This window comes from Lygodium microphyllum, chromosome 21, assembly GCF_053477565.2.
Source record: "Lygodium microphyllum isolate KBCC chromosome 21, Lygodium_microphyllum_v1.1.10, whole genome shotgun sequence".
NCBI lineage: Eukaryota > Viridiplantae > Streptophyta > Polypodiopsida > Schizaeales > Lygodiaceae > Lygodium > Lygodium microphyllum.
The window spans coordinates 124714641-124732603 of NC_141155.1; the positions used below are offsets into that span (position 1 = coordinate 124714641).

Below are 17963 nucleotides of genomic sequence, written 5' to 3' on the forward strand. Positions count from 1 at the left end.
CCGATCGCACGTCGTTGGGGCGCTCTATTTTATTCTGTCGTAGTCGTCGGTGCCTCAGGTGGATGGGTAGATCTCCCCTGGTGCGTTTGGCCGTGGGTGGCCTAGGGATTTCTGGGTCATCCTCCAAACTTCAGATTCAGAGTCGAATTCCTCATTTTCACTAGGGGAGCTGGTCTCTCCTGGCGGCCGCAGTTCGGAGGGCGACTCGGTTCTAAGCAGGGCTGCCGCTTTTGGTTGGGTCAGGCCGGCCTGCTTAAAATCCACAGCCCCCATTTGTTCCAACCACGCACGATCACATTTCACACACATGACCCCTTGGTCCATCCAAAGGGCCGGCCTCGGCTGTGGTTTTGCATCCGCTCGGATTTGCTCAATCTCTCGCCCTTCGGTATCATATTCTACCGTGTCCATCTCACCCTCACTTTCTTCATTGAAGGGTTGGCAATCTTCGTATTCGTCGCCGGAATCCGCCTCGCTGGACTGCTCATTGTTCTCCAAGGCCTGTTCTGCCTCATTTTGTTGGTCGGGGACCAATGCCCAGTTGTATTTGAGATTTAGTTCGTGCACTCTGGTCCACTTCTATTCGGGTTGTTCCAAGAGGTCTTGGAGCAGCTTGAGGTTGGCGGCTGCGTTGCACTCCAGTCGGTCCGTTAGATGCCCCAGTATTCCCTGAAGTTCTCTCCTATTGGTTGGTACTTGGAAGGCGACAGGTTTAGGTCCGCGTCATGGAGGCTTGCTGCCATCATGTAGACAGGTGTGGGCTGTGTTTCTCTTGGCTTGCCAACTGTTTTGACAGCCTGCTCGTACGCTTCATGATCTGAGAACGGCAAATCAAGCGTAGCGAGAACGTGCATCCAATCCCGCTCGTCCTCCGGGCAAGGGATATACTTCGTCAAGGACCCGCGGGGTTCCTTGTTCTGGTTGGTTCCTTTGAGTAGAGTGGAGATGGTATCCAGGTCGACTGGTGAGGTCTTCCAAGTGTCATCTCTATTCTCACAGCGTCAGCTCGGTTGCCCAAGAAGATCAGGTTGTTACCCCAGTCTTCGATAACTCTGGCATTGCGCATCCAGGGTCGACCCAATAAGATGTCATAGTCCACTCCCTTCAAGACGATGAAGTCGACAGAGAACTGGATTCCTGCAATCTTCACTGGCCAATTCTTCAAGACCCCGAATGGTCTTACTCGCATGCCATTTGCTAGTGTGACGTTAAACCGGGCGGTTTCGACGGGCGGGTTTCCCCACTTCTGTAGCACTGCATAGTTGAGCACACTGACCCCCGCTCCTGTGTCCACGATCCCCCTTCTCGTTGTGTCCCCTAGGGCTAGGACTGGCAGGACTGCGTGCATTTCTGAGCCCTCCCAGAAGGCGTTGATGTGCAAGGACTTAGGGCTTGAGTGTAGCGTCAAACTTCGCAAGTGCGTTTCCGCATCCTGGTCTTGAGCATTTCCTGGGGCTTGCTCGTGTGGTCTGTCGATCCACCGTTTGAGGTCCTGCCACAGGCTAGAGTGCTGCCTGAGCAGCTCTCCCAGTGTAACCGTTACAGGGGTGGTCACTAGTGTGGTTAGGAGATTGCTAAACACCTGTCCTGCCCTATGTTCAGACTGTCCGGGCCAATGGCCAGGGCTGTCCTGTGGTTCTGTTACGTCTAGGCCTGGCCTTGTCCTTGTCGGTACTGCTTGTGGCATAGCCGCCTCGGCAGACTTAGGGTGGGGTAGCGATGACGGCGCACTCATGCTGGAGAGGTCCTCAATCTCATCCTCCGTGATGGGCTCGACGTCCTTGAGGTGCTGTTGAGCCTCCCTCACCCATTCCTTTACCTTTTCTATGGCTTCCAATTGCCGCCTGGGGTGTGGGTATTCCCCCACCTTAGCACTCTCGGGTTGCGCAGTTCTAGGGGCTGAAGTTTCTGTCTCTGCGTCTGAGACTTTCTTGTCGTGGGGCAAGGTCGTGATGCTTTCGGTTTTTAGTGCGACCTTAGCCTCTGACCTCTTCTTTTTCCGCCTACGGCTTTTCTTTCCTACAGAGGCAGCGTCGAGGTTGCTAGGTCCTGGCAGAGAGATGCCGGCCTGCTTCATTTGTGCTCGGGTCATCACTCGTAGGGGGATAGGTGTGGCCTCCCCATCGGGATTTTCAACACCAAATAGTCCCAGCGGGACGGATGGCAAATTAGCCGTACCAGAAGGCGGCTTCCGCTTTGGGCAATCTATGAAAAGATGAGTGATTCCGCACTCTGCACACCTTTGGTCGGCTTTGTCCCTATTTTGCTGCTCTCTTTCTGGGCACCGTCATGAGACGTGACCGAGATGTCCACATATCCAACAAGTGACTGGATCTGGTGGCTGCCCTCCCAGGCCTCTACCCCGTCCTCGTCCTAGTGCCATCACCGGTACTGGTCGATAATCCATGAGGATTGCATTGCCCTCGTCGTCATGCGAGACGTATGGGTATATTTAGGTTTCTTCGTCACTGGGCTCCTCTACGTAATGCACAGGAGCATCGCTCGGTGGGTGGGTCACATAGGGACTAGGCGGCCTAGGGATACCGGTAGGGTTTATATCCAGCCTAGGGACCGCTGGCTTCATGTCGTTAGGTGCTGGTAGGGCAAGAGGAGCTCCCCTTCCGTAGAATGGCTGTGGCCTGTTAGCCGGATAGAGCTGGCCGTAGGGCTGCGTGTACGGTAGTCTTCGTGGTAGTCTGCAGTGTGTGGCATCATGGCCGAACCTTCCGTAGTTGGTGCAGGGTCTTGACCTAGGGTCCTGACATTCTGCTGGCAGGTGGTTTCCTCCGCAGTACACGCACTGGGTGTGCGGACGCATAGGTCGCCTTAACATGTCCTGTATTTTTGGCCAGTTCTGTCTTGACCTCGGCCAAGCCATGGTCTGCCTCAGCGGCCTTCCCCTTATCATGGCATGACGTGTTGGATCGCTCGCTAGAGGTTGGCGTTCGTTCTAAACTCCGTGGGTTGATTTCTTCCGGGTTCGAGCTCCTGGAGCTCCGCTCCCTCAGCTGGTCATCGACTCTAATGGCCTCCTCAAAAACCCTAGCCACCACGTCCCTTTGCAAGCTCAAGTTGCCCGCTAGTGCTTTGTACAATTCTTCATCCTGAATCCCGCTGATGAACACGGTTGACACTGCCCTGTCGGTCGGTCTTTCGCCCAAGGGGATTCTCTTAAGGAGACTTCTAACGTGGGTCACGTAGTCGCGGATGCCCTCCTTCTCCTTCTGCTTGACGTTCATCAAACGCACTAGCAGGTTGTCAGAGTATCCGGGTTCGGCAAACCTCTTGACGAAGAGGTCCTTGAGGTTATTGAAGTTGGCTCATTCTACATCATCTAGACTTGTATACCACGTCCTACCCTTATCACTTAAGCAAAGTCCGAATGCTTGCGAACGCTGGGTTTGGTCGTTGAGGCCATTGGCTTCTCAGACCTGCTCGAACTGCTCGACAAAGCTGTACGGGTCGTCCGGTGGTTGGTACTTGTCAAGTTGCTTAGCGACAATAGGTATTTTGGCTTGGCTTTTTGAACCCTGGGTTGCCCCTAGTCCTGCAAGTAGCGAGGTTGCTAGTGCAGCAGCATTTTGTTCCGCCGCGGTGTTATCGAGCAGCCGTTTCATGAGGAGCTCGCCTAGCGTCAGGTCTCCCTCAAGTGCTCTTTCCTGGTCTGTTCGGTTTCGGCCAGCCAAGTTCAACACTCACTGCACCTCATACAGCTCCATGCTTTTCCTTAGGCTCCTAGCTTGTTGGTCCCTATTATAGTCTGCTATGCCCTGCAATGCCTTGCGGGCTAGCCTCCTCTCCTCCTCTAGGTCTGCAATAATTGCCTCCGCTGTCCTGCCATGGTGTTCGTACAGGGCGTGCGCATCGTAACTGCTCACCATTTGCTGTATGGCTTCCGGAAACGTGCTAACATCTAGCTCCCCCGCAAACCGATGATCTGAAACTCCCTCTGTCATGGTGAAATCCTCACGCCTGGTTGTCAATCAAATCCTTGTCGTTGTTGCTCCTTGCTTGATCCTGCCCTGCGCTTTGTGCGTCTGTCACGCTTGGGTTTTCTTCTAGTGGTGGGTTTTTTTGGCAATTTATCTGAGTGAGTTCTTTTTAATTTTTGAATGCAGTGCTTAACTTAGGGCCACTCGTGCACTCGTGCTCAAACAGGCTTTCGACTTTCCTAAGTGTTCTTCAAGTGCAGAAATTCAATCAAAGTGCTGTGAGTGCTTTCCCTGTGTCTTGCTCACTCTTGTTCGTTTTGGGCCTGACAGGCTTTGCTACTCTATTCCTGGCCGCCTTATGGGTCACAGGGCCCTATGTTGCTTCCTGTTGCGCACGTGGGGGTGGGCCACTGGGGGAGTGCCCCAGTGTGCTCCTAGATGGGTCAGGTTTTGTTTTGGTTTGACTCTGGGAATCGGACGTCCGATTTACCAGTGGTCCGATTGTGGGGATCGGACCTGGTATGTTAGGGCGAAGTGGGGGTCTTAGGGTCCGCGTGTCCGATTCTCAAGAATCGGACGGGCGAGTGTGCGAGGAATCGGTCCGATTCTAGGAGGTCCGATTCTAGGAGGTCCAATCGGACATGGTCCGACTGGTGATGTGTATTACTCCGTCCGATCGGATCGGGTGGGTCCGAGTTAGGGCGTCCGAGTGGTCCGAGTAGTTGAGTCGGGCGAGTTGGTCCGAGCGTCCGATTTTAACAAAAGGGACTGGTCGGTCCGAGTGCCACGTGGCACGTCCGATCGGACCAGTTAGTCCGAGTTTAGTGATTGAACGGGTTGTTCCGATCGAACGATTGTCCGAGTGTCCGATTCTGGGAATCGGACACTGGGCCGGCCGTCCGATTCTGTGGTCCGATGGGTCGCGCACACCGATTTTCCGAGTGTCCGATTCTGGGAATCGGACACCGGCCGTCCGATTCCGCGGTCCGATGGGTCACGCACACCGATTTGCTCGATTTTCACTAGGTGTATTATCCTATTGGTCGTGCGATTACCCCACGACAGAGTTGGAGTGGGGCGGACAAGATCGATTACCTGAAGTCGCCGAATGCGATGTCCTCCTAGCTCCAGTCGATCGGACAGCTGCCCAGCTCGCTCACTCTCTCACTCTCTGTCTCTTTCGCTCTCCGTTGGTTGGAAATGGGGTCCTCCTGCCCCCCCAGAGTTTTATACTCTGCTAGTTCTGCCCTACACCCTCCAGGTTCCTTCCCTGGTGTTCCTTATGCCATTACCTTGCATCTACTCCATTTTTTCCCTTTGTTCCTGTGATTTCTCCCTTGTTTCACAGCAGCAGCCCTCTGCCTTTTCGTGTGTGATTTCCTACTGCTAATCTATCCTAAACACATCCTGAATCGAAAACAAAACACTGAACCAATTTCTCCATGTTTTCCAGTCATTAATAACCAGATTGTTCCAAAACACTTACCTGTTCTGAAGATCAAAAACACCAGACTTCCTACCTATCTCAAGCTCCGTTTCAGGGTGAATGCCCTACTTCGAAGCTCGATATGGGGCGCGCGAGTGCTCGAGCTTGAATCCGTCTGTCCCGCAACAATGGAACCAAAATGTGGGAGCTTTGGCTCAACCGCCAAGACCCACGGACCGCTTATTGTTCAAGCGTTCCAAGCGAGCTCTCATGGCTATCTCTCACCTAGCGAACGCGCCGTCGATCCTATGAATGCAGTGAACTTACCTTGATGCTTGATCAAGTGCCCTCCTCTCTCTCACACTTCGGTAGCTCCACGATTCTTGATGCTAGCTCAAGCATCCTCAAGCCTCCTCCATCTCTAAGCCTCATCCTCCATAGCCGCGCGCTCAAGAGAAGAGAAGAAAGGAGAAGAGGAGAAGGGGAGAGGAGATGGTGGAGAGCTTCACCCTCTTGATTCCTCACTCTCTCACGTGCTCACTCCCTCACACTCTCACACTCCCTCTCTCAAGAGCACACACAAGCAAGAAGAAGAAGAGAAGAAGAGAGGAAGAAGAAGACTAGTTTTGCCACACCAAAGAATGAGCTCTTCATTCACTTTTCAACTTTATATACAAAACCCTACTTCCCTTTTGGGCGGTCATTCCCTTTTTTCCTTTTTTACATGGCCGGTCATAGCCCAGGCCCTGTTTTCCATTGTTCTTTTCTCTTCCTTGCTTTCTTTTCACTACCCTTCTATCTTTACAAATAGCACGGGTGAGAGCCCGGCACTCTTTTACAAGATTTTAGGGTGCGCTTTTTATGCGCCTTTCCCTTTTTGTGGTTGCCTTGGTCTTTAACGGTTGTCCTTGCGCTTTTGGGCTTTTCTCCTTCTTTTCCTTCCGTCGGGCTACCTTCTTTTCGCCTTTGCCCTGCGTCTTCTCTGCTTTCTTTCGCTCTCGTCGTGTTGGGGTTAACAATATGTATTAGTTGGAATTCATGGAAAGACTGTTTGCATACTAGCACATAGGCTGATTTCGAAACATGACTGTTTGTGCACGATGAGACATTCACTATTGCATTGATCATACATGTGGTATCAACTCTTGGAAATGCATAGTAATTATTTGAATTATAGTCGACCCATGCTTGAGAGGGTGAGATTTCCCTTGCCATAGGTTAGCCATTGTTTCTAGGGAAAAAAAATTGGTGAGAAACATGGTATCTCCTGGATCTCGCTGAAAAGAGAGGAGTTTTGTGCGAATGTATTTATATGTAAAAGTAGCGCATCGAGGGGCAATCCCCAAGATGTAGGAGAGCTGCAGTGGGGCCACAGCCATCAGCCGATGGGGTGCCTCCTGTGTTTGTGATACGTGGCACTTATTGCCAATATGTGTGGAATACCCCCTTTGAGGGGTTTTGGGGAAGGTGCCGTTGGACTCTTATTCAGCTATAAATGCAATATTAGAAGTAACTAGTATGCATTTAGTTATTACAGACGCTCCTGGCCCCCGAGGCCATGTGGTGGTGGAGTTGTCTGTTGTGTGCATGAGGTCCCGGCTAGTGCCATAGCTAGTGTTGGCCCATTTTTGGTCCCATCACCTTTGAAGCCACTAGAATCAATACCTACTCCAAGTTTAATATTTTCATAAACAAGTAATGAAACTGGATTAAATTCAAGTATCTTTGATTGCACTGAGATAGACTTATCAAATTACTTATACTTAGGTCCAAGACGATTTAGTGTTACGGCAACCAAATCTTTATCATCTACATCTAGTCCAATAGAGGCTAGATGATTTGCAATGGTCTTTATCTCTGTGATAGAGTCTTATATTGGCCATCCTTTCCTATCCATGGTATTAAACTTTTGTTTGAGTTGGATTTTATGTGCCACTAGTAGCAGTACCATAATGCTGCATCAAGATGTCCCATGCATCTTTTGTTGACTTGAAATTCATGATCTGCATGATCATTGCATTGGAAATACAAATGAGAGCCAATGCAAGACTTTGCAAGCTTTTTCAAGCCAAGCATGACATTCTCACTATTGTTTAGTAATGGGGTTTCTTTCTGGAAGCTTTTCTTCAGCCTCATCACCTATAATAAGATCCCAATATCCTTTTCCAATCAGAAAAAACTCCAGACAAAATTTCCATATTGTATAGTTGTTATTATTCATCTTTTCACTAATAATTTGTGTGATATTACTTGACATATGTGCATTTACCATATCTATAGAAGCTAAAAGTGTTTACTATAATATCCGAGCTTTATGCTAACAATGCCTGACTCCCTACAGACCAAACAATCTTTTCAAAGACACATTGCTTGCATAACACTCAAGCAATCCATTTACATTGAATAGCTACTCTTCATTCAGTTCAAGCTAGCTCATTCCATACATAGAAGAAACATTCATACATCAAATAGAATCCCAAGGTTCTCAACTAACCAGCATAGGTTTGCACTTTTCAAAATAGAACAATTTCAATCCTATAATGATTTCATTGATATCTCTGTATTAACCAAAGATATTTCAGCTCAATAACATGCCAAACATCTCCAAATATCTACCAAAGCATCTAAGTGTACTAGCATATCCATGTAGAGATCACTAACTGCATAGATCTCATGCAGGCTTGAACAAACAATCTTCCAAAAAGCAATGACTAGACAAGGGATTGTTATACCAATAGCAAATTTGTTCAAAACACTAAGCATTTAGTTCTCATAGTATCTCAAGAACCATTTTATAATGATGTAGTACTATCCAATCATACATAAGTATCAACACTACCTTTGATGAGTTCAAAAAAATCAAGTGCAAGATATCCCAGATTTATTATAGCACCCTATCTAAAACACACACTTTCAGTTCTTTTCCAATGATCTAGATACACGAGTATAATGTCAAGTTCATTGCTAAGCATCCCTTGGTGTCAAAGTGTGTCATTGTGAAGCATTTAATGGCTGAAATTTTTTATCAACACTGTCAAAGACTAGGATTATTTTCCCATAGTTCACTCTAGTCTCTACATGCACACTTGTTGTTCATTAGATAGCTCAATGGATGTTCAAACTAGGATAAATATGTCTAGTGCCAATGCCCATAGATATCTTCCAATTTGTGAATGTTACAAGATCTAAAATTAGGTGGTGTTTGTTACCTTCAATTCCTAGAAAACAAGTGCATTTCCTAGTGTCCATGCTGAATTAAAAACACAAGTTTGCTACTATTTGGTGCTACTATAATCAGCACTTAATGATACCCAAAAGGGAACAAAATAATGCCCAAGATGCAATGAAAGGTAGGCAACACATCTGCTAATCAATAGCCAAAAACACCATATTGGGGAATATGGGAATTTCCCATAAGTTTGGGACATATGGTCAAATCTTTGGATTTTTCATAACTTGAACACTATAACTCCAAATTGAGCACCCTATAGCTCAGTAGATTTTTCAAGCGCTTTCCAATGATAGGTCACATCATATGGTTTTGAGAAACTTATGGGCATGTTATCTGGGTGCCACCTTTTTAGTATTTAAAAAATTGGAATTGGGAGATTCCCAAACTCACTAATGTGGTGTTCAAATATGAAAGCACCTTCTAGAGCTTTGATGCTATCCACACCTTCAATCTAAACCAGATGCATTTTTTTAATGATTGCACCATCTTCTAGCTCACTTGCACAAGTACACGGTGTGTGCTCCATGTTGGTTCATAGGGAGTTTTCAAATGTATCTTTGTTTGTAGTACTTACAAGTGCTCTTTCTGAAAGGAATCAAAGTGGATGCTAGAGAAAACAGATTGGTATTCTTGCAGTATAAGAAGACACCCTTGGGAATACTCACACTCCATTTTTTTTCATGAGTCAATCACACACGACAGCAGTCTTTAGTGAAATCATGTACCATTGCATGTGATGCTCCCACTTAACATAATAATAGTGTTGAATAAGCTGAGTCATGTGAATATCCTTCAAGTAGGCTTTAGGGCTCTGACCACATGTTAAAATTTAGGAGAGAAGACACAGAGGGAAAAGGTTGGAACAAGAGTAGAGTAGTGTGCTCAGTGTTATCATCATCTTCATTATTCATCATATGTCTCACACACTACTATCTAACACTACAATAGTGAAGATTCTAACTACTGACCATAGGTAAGTCAGCGACTCACTTATTGACCACACATGATACATACCCAAGCTATAGCTAGAGAGTCGATAGAGTAGAATGAGCTTGATCCTCATCTAGGTTTGAGTCGATGATGTGTTCTCCTTGGGATGAGACCTAGTCGTGGGGTTAGAAGTACAAAAATATAATGAAATAAAGGCTATGTGTCACCTTATGAGGTTTTGGTAGGTTCTTGGGTGTCAGAGTCACAGGTCCAGGGCCAATGCCTTGATCTCCTTGAGGCACTTCTCTTTGACAAGCCATCCCCAAGAAGAAGGAAGGAAAAAAAGATGATGATGATGATGATGTGTGTGTGTCTACGTGTGTGCATGTGTGCGTGTGTGCATGTATCTCAGTGTTATCGTCATCTTCATTATTCATCATATGTCTCACACACTACTATCTAACACTACAATAGTGAAGATTCTAACTACTGACCATAGGTAAGTCATCGACTCACTTATTGACCACACATGATACATAGCCAAGCTATAGCTAGAGAGTCGATAGAGTAGAATGAGCTTGATCCTCATCTAGGTTTGAGTCGATGATGTGTTCTCCTTGGAATGAGACCTAGTCGTGGGGTTAGAAGTACAAAAATATAATGAAATAAAGGCTAGCTGTCACCTTATGAGGTTCTGGTAGGTTCTTGGGTGTCAAAGTCACAGGTCATGGCCAATGCCTTGATCTCCTTGAGGCATTTCTCTTTGACAAGCCATCCCCAGGAAGAAGGAAGGAAAAAAGATGATGATGATGATGTGTGTGTGTGTCTGCGCACGTGTGTGTGTGTGTGTGTGTGTGTGTGTGTGTGATAATGGATTGGTGAACAAATTCATTAAGGGAGTAGTGGGCTTAGTGTTTTTATCTTTGTCATTAGTGAGTTCTAAGTGGAAGAGAGTCATCCTAGGCCTCTTGCTAGTGCTTGTATGACTTTTGTGAGCTTAGGTTGTTCCCTAGGGGTGTATCCGACTAGGTTGGCTAGCATTTATGAGTGTTTGACAACAAGGATAGTTATTGAGTGTCATTTCCTTAGGGGGGACTCTCATTTCTTGGTCCTAGTTTTGGCCATTGCATCCATGGTTGTGGGGCTCAATGTGTAATCTTTTCTTCATTATTTGGTTGTATCTTTGCCTCTTAGTTGTGCTTTCATGTTTTTGTGTTGTTTTGGTTGATTGTATTCATAGATTCGATGGGCTAGGTTGCTCTATTTGATGGTCAGCAATGAGAGGCCGATTTAGAGGTGCACTCTACAGGATTTCAAAGCATTTATGGTAGATCCTTAAGGCATTTTCAATGAAAATTGAAGATTTAAACCTTCAAAGTGGCCATTAGTGCAAAGTATTCAAGGCACAAGACATGGAATATTTTAAAGTTAGAGGTGTAGTAGAGCAATAGGTCAAGTCTACAAGGAGTGTAGAAGAGTTCAGGCATCAGTTGCTCATCATTTTCGCATGTTTGAGGTGCCATTTCATCCTTCAAGACCTTAGTTTATGTGGAACATAGAAGAGGGACATGTTTTTGGCCCAAAAAGGCTCCAAAATCATGAGGACATGCCCAATTTGAAAGAGCACTTGTGGTAGAGTTCACAGGGGTGCTTTTTTTAAATGTGTATTCTCGTTATTAAGAGAGGAACAAGAGAAAAAAACGTGAAGAATATGAAAAATGCCTTCATGGGCTCCTTGTAATTATCTCCTCCTCTTAAATCTTCATCATCTGGTACTTTTGATCATATATTTGGAGCCTACTCTCCTTTCTCTTCACCATGATACCATTTATGTGGGCCATTTTAAAGAAATCAAAAATAAAAAATTTTAGTCTTTTTCTCTCCTTGTAGAAATTTAACACTTCTCTCTCCTCCCTTCCCACACACATAATCTCAATTCTTATAAGAGAAGGGAGAAGAGGAGTGTGAGGGTGAGAGATGGAAGCGATCTGACAAAGGATGATAGTGAGGTAGTGCTGGAGCATTGTGGAGTCCTATCAAGTGCATTAGTGGCCATTGGAGGTGTCAGCAATATTGGTATACACACAAGGCGACAAGTATGTCACAGTATATACGTGATTTTTGGGTAAGTTATTTCATTTTCTTAGCAATGGAATTGGATTGAAAATTTGCTTTAGAGGGAGGAAAATGAATATCAATACTTAATTTTTAGCACTTTACATTTGTTGTTTTCTATTTTCTTGCTATATGTGGATGACTTGCTTATTACAAGTAACTATGAAGATATGGTACATTAAACTCAAAAGGCTTTGAGCTCTGAGTTTCACAACCTTGTGGCCTTCAAACTTTTTCATGAGAGAGAGAGAATGCAGTTAACTCTTGCCACAAAAAAAGACCTGACCCTACTTGTCACCGCCCCAAAAAACATATTCTAGCTACTTATTAATCCCTAATGTCTCCTCCCCTTTCCAAAGCCCTAGCCATGCATAAATCGTAACCTTTGCCCTCCCCAAGCTCATGTTATGACCAAAAAACCTACGAATTTAAGAAAAAGCCTACAAATCATCAAAGTTGGAGGCTTTTGTATCATGTTAAATAAGTGTTTTGTGTGAACACCTAGCTTATTCTTGTCTAGTGTCCAACTATCTCCAACAATTCTACCATAGCAAACCAATTGTCCTAATTTACATTAACTAGGTGTACTATTTCTCTTGAAGGAAAGTCAATTTGAAGCTTAAGAGGAGCCTTATTTTCAAACAAAGAAAAAGACTAATAAGAAAGCATGCTTAAGGATAGAAATATAGCATGCTTATGAGACTGCATAATCTTAAGGCTGAAGGTGATTAACAAGAAACCATGCTTAAGAATAAAATATAGCATGCTTATAAGAGCACAGAATCGTGAGGTTGAAGGCTTCCCTTTCTTGGGTTCGTTCTTACCTTCGAGGCAATGTGGGGAAGATGCTGCGAAAGGGAGTGATCCACAAGACAGAGACAAAGACACAGACAGAGAGAGAGAGAGGGGGGGAGGCAGGGACGGAGAGCTCGTGCGTGTGTGCGTGAGTGTATACACATTCAATTGGCCGTCAGATCAGGCTTACAAGAGCATCCGGATGAATTGGCTAAGGCAGCATGTGGACACTCTGGAGGGGCGAACAGCCAAGGCGGATGGGGAGGTGAAGAGGCTGTCGGAGGAGATGGTGCAGGTGAAAAGGCTGGCGCAGGAGAAGGTGCCGGCTCTGGAGGGGGAGCTGAGGCGGCTGGCGGAGGAGAGGGTGGCGGCCCTGGAGAGGCGGGCCGCCCAGGCAGAGGAGGAGGTGACGAGGCTGGCGCAGGAGAAGATGCCGGCTCTGGAGGGGGAGATAAGGAGGCTGACGGAGGCTCTCACGGGGCGGTGCGCCCAGGACGAGGGCCCCAAGGAGCACCCCTCGGCCAGGCCGCCCAAGCCCAAACTTCGCCCCACCATTCAGTCGCTTCTCGTCGTAGCATCCCTCGTTTGTATATCAAAATCAGTGTTCACGAAAGATCAGAGGTGTAGTGTAAAAAAATGACAAATGCGTGCAATGATTCAAAGATTCCTTCACACATGAAACACCTTGACATATAGTTGCGGGACTGTGGCTTGCTTGTGAACACCAATTCTTCCAAAATTATAGGATTGGATCCTTATCTCTGGAATTTCTAAAGGAATGTAACATCTATAGTGTTACAAATTGGATTCTCAAATGCGCCATCAATCCCTTTTTTCTCAAAATAAGCAATCCAATCAGCTAGATCTCCTTAATACATTAGTAATAGTCATTTTTTGTTCAAAGCTTAAGTGTATATAAAATAGTAAGTGTTTTTAATTCAAAACTCAAATACTTGTATTTCCCTTGTTTAGATAGTGATCACAATAGTAGCAATAGCTTGTCTAATATTGCTACTAAAACAAGAACATTAGAGTGCTCTGCAATAATCAAAAGAGTAGCAATAGCTTGTGCACGTGCTATTAGAAGCAACAGCTTTCGAGTGTTGCATAATTGTGGTGTATTGTTGATATGTGGATTGTCAAGGCGCACTTAGACAATATGCTTGCTTGAACTTCGAACAAGATAGCAGAAAGTTGTTCATAGGGCTTAGTGCACATGTTGCAAAGTGGCAACCCTAGGTGATGTTGCATGTGACAGACCACAATGCCACCAATAACTTACTAGGCATATTGTTGGGTGGTTTGTAGGCAGCATTGAGCATGCTAAGCTAGCCAAATCCTATTGTGTTGAACCATTTGATGAGGATCTCCATTCCATTCATGCAAAAATATTTTTACAACAATATATATTCACCTTGCTTGTAGTAAATTGCTAGGCCATTACTATGTTAGTTGGGCATATGTTGAGAATTATGAACATCACCTTTGTTTAACTAGTTGTTGTCTACATCCAAATGCTTCTCTTCTAAATTCTTTTTCAAGGTGGATACAAATTGGGGCATGATTTGAGTAAACATGTACATAGTACTTGATTTTATGTTACCAAAATGTGTCAACATATATAATGTCATCTCTTACTCATTAGGCTCCTATCATTGAATATCCATGAATTTATTTCGGTAAACTTGAGGGTCAATTTAGAGGGATTTTAACAACTCTATTTTGATCAATTGTTCTTCAAATAGATTTATTTAGGATGATGTAAACTTTAGCATTTCTAATTTATGAATTCATTCTTCAAGTATATGTGCATCTTTTACCAAACTCTACACCTAGGTTGTGCAAAGTGTGGTATTATGAAAACAAAGTGTGCTTTGCACCTTAGCCACACTTTTCATGACAAGAGTCTCATACTCTACACATAGGCATAATATATTACCGTTATGGTGGTTCAATCAATAAAAGATGCTTTATATGCTAGAATTTACCATTTGTGGAGAACTTCTATGCATGTATGTATATTTCATTGTATAACATATTAACACTAGATATGATATTATTATATATCAGTATTACATACATTTATTACATATCTTCATATAATTAATTTTTATTAACATAAGGTATCTAATACTACCATAAGTACAATAACCTATTATTGCTAACATCTCTAATAGTCTCTAATCCTTACTATTAGTTAAGAGGAGGTCGGGGGCTCCTGCCACATGGCAGCCCCGACCTCACCTTGACTTATCGCAGGGGTGCCACGCGTCCGGCACCCCCTTGTCGCGAAAAGGGCGCTGAGCTCCCGCATCGACCTGCGCCCTGCCTCCTCGAGTTGCGTCCCTCGCCGACGACCCTCCACCTCAAGCTGCGCAGTGACCTAACAATCATCTCGAGCCTCCACCTCCTCGAGCTGCGTCCCTCGGCCGATGACCCTCCACCTCAAGCTAGCTCTATATAAAGAGCAGGTGCAACGATCATCTGCTCCGACAATGGAGGCAAAGTTGTAGCGCGAGGTAGAGCTCCGGCATGTGCAGGCAGAGATGGAGCGCCTGCGTGCCAGCAAGCTGGCACCGGTGGTGATCCAGTACGAGGTGACGGTGCAGGAGGCAAAGGGGGCGCTGTTCTAGTGCAATCGCGTTGCCAATGCGGAGCTCTTTGAGAAGCAGGAGGAGCAGGCCGAGGGTTCGGCGGTCCTCTCGCTCCTCCTTGGGCATGCCAGGCTTCGAAGGCAGGCGGTGGAACTCTTCGCAATCGCCGAGCACCAGGTTCATCTGGCGATCGAAGGCCATGAATTTTCCCACGAGCTGCCAGCCGTCTTGGATCGTGACCTGCATTCTGTAGTTGATGTACTGCAGCATGCGAGAGCCTCGCGACGACATGGCAGTGCTCTCTCTCTCTCTCTCTCTCTCTCTCTCTCTCTCTCTCTCTCTCTCTCTCTCTCTTTGCACCCGCCTCAGCGTGAAGCGCCGGGGCAAGTCTAGGCGCAGAGCGCCTAGTATATATTATGAGAAGGCTTTTGTGGAGGGGTGGGGCCTATCACGTGGTAGTTGCTCATCACCCTCCCAAACCCTTCTTTGTTTTCTCCCTTTTTTAAAACTTGCTAAGTTAAGACTTCTTTTTAGAGTGATTCTGTGTGTGTGTGTGTGTGTGTGTGTGTGTGTGTGTGCGCGCGCGCGCGCATGTGCGTGCATGCATGCACAAGTAGGTGGAAGATTGAGGGGAGAAGAGGCCACAACTATAAGGCAACCACAAGCTTTTGAGATCGATATTGTAAGTCAATCTAGCTCAAGTAGGGGTATGATTGGGAGAGAGGCACTCAATTATGGTGATGCCATCGGCGGGGGGAGATGGGGGTGAATAACTAGAATGTGGCAATGCTGAAGGAAATGAAGATAGGGAAAATCACATATGGTTGAGAATCAAGGAGAAGGTCGAGGAGGAAGTCCAAGTGATGTTGTTGGATGAATTGGTAGTGTTCGTGGACTCTTAAGTGTGTGGGACATGCCAATGTGCTAGGATGGGAGTGACAACACAATAGGTGTAGATTAGAGGGTTGCACTCAAGAGAATGTGGGGGTTGTTGGTGGTGTGCAAGGAATTGAGGGATGACATCAACATGAAGTGGTGCTATTGTTCCTCTTCTCGGACTCTAAGGTTTCTGGAAACATTAACTATATTGGTTAACATCCAAATTGTAGGGCTCAGCAATGCGTACAACTTGAGGCTCTCTAGGGGAGGGGGCATAGATACAACAATGCAAAAGGTTGAGAAAATCCAATGTGCACATCTATCTTAGGTGATGAAAAATCTTGAAAAGAGCTAGGGAAGGGTCTTTCTTGATCTCTTCTCGATGTGATTGGGAGCAAGTCAAAAAGGAAAAGGCAAAGATAGAGAAGGAAGCTCCTTACTCATAGTAATATGGGGGATTGAGGGCATTAGTGTCTCTGCTATAGGAAACTGTGCAAGAGTCTCTTTGTGTGTGCGGAGGTGAATTTACTAATGTGAAGCATCGGCCTAGTATCACACTTTGCATAGCCTAGGTGTGAAGAGCCTAGTAATACATTAATATAATGGACTATCAATAGCACCATATTTATTGTTGGGAACCATGCATAAAGGATACTTTATACATGCATATACATAAATTCATAGATACATAAAGATTCTAAACTTGTATCCTTACACACACACACACACACACATAGGGGGAGGGAGGGAGGGAGGCAGGGAGGGAGAGATCCACATTTACTTACATAATGAACTATTGATATAATAGTCTTTGTTTCACAATTTATCCATCATGGATGAAAATGTGAATGTAGGATATTTATAAACCCAATCATCCCTATCAACAAAAAAGTCAAATAAGAAAAGATGGATGTACATTACTATAGCTACAATTTAGATACCAATTTGTTTTAATCACATAAAATACTATTCCAAGATGCTTCTCACCATTTGTCTCATCAAATAGTATATGAAGATGCCAAAGCTGCCATATCTTATCAAATATTACTCAAAGATGTCACTCCCCACCCCCCTTTCTCTCATCTTGCTCTTTGCTTGACATCTCTCCCTCTCTGTACTTGGTGCTAGACTCTCTCTCTCTCTCTCTCTCTCTCTCTCTCTCTCTCTCTCTCTCTCTCTCTCTCTCTCTCTCTCTCTCTCTCTCTCTCTCTCTCTCTCTCTCTCTCTCTCTCTCTCTCTCTCTCTCTATGCCATATTAAGATCCATTCTTTCTCTCCTCATAGAATTTTATGTTTATCAGCAAAAGCCTTATACATTAAAACTAAGTCAACTATGGGACCCCTTGAACTAAACTTGATATACAAAACAATATTGGCATTTTGTTATAATCACATGCCCAATCCTATTCAAGATGCTCTCTTTTTCTCTCCTCTTGTGATCTAGTAACATGTAAACTAAAATGTAACATCCTTTGCTTGAAGAAAATGTTTATGGACCAATGTTTCATTGTGCCCACAAAGTTTTACATTGTTCACATGTGCAAGCATATTCCTTTTCTCGGTTTGCCTTAAAAAGTAGCGTATCATGAATATGCATATATGCACCCTTAAAATGAAAATTTATCATAAATGCTTAGATGTGCATACATCCAATATTTAACAAGTATTTATTCTTTACCTATAAAGTTAATGTTCATCCCTTGATGTTTATCTAGCTTACTAACACCAAAAGCTAGTATATCTTTAAATTAAGGTAGTGGAAGCTTGAATAGAATATTATTTATATAAAAATATTGTAATATCATTATAGTCACATTCACACTCCTACTTCTAATTAGTATACTCTCTTCTCTTGTCATGTAAAACATTTAATTATAAAAGAATACAAAGTTTTAAAAAATAATATCATTTGCTTTTGGGAGATAAAGCTTTGCTAATAATACAATTTGTGTTTAGAATGTAACTTTTTCATTACTTTAATGTACTAAAATCATTAATCATATAGGTATGCCTTTCTTTTCTCTCTCAATTGTACAACATTTCATATTAAGGCATACAAAT

The 17963-nt window shown here is 44.7% G+C and overlaps 1 protein-coding gene across 1 annotated transcript; it reads right to left on the minus strand.

The window, feature by feature from the left end:
• Positions 1–14910: 14910 nt before the first annotated feature.
• On the minus strand, positions 14911–15315 carry LOC148018516 (uncharacterized). The gene has a single exon (XM_087661579.1). The coding sequence runs from the start codon at positions 15313–15315 to the stop codon at positions 14911–14913; it is 405 nt and encodes a 134-aa protein (XP_087517705.1).
• Positions 15316–17963: the final 2648 nt, after the last annotated feature.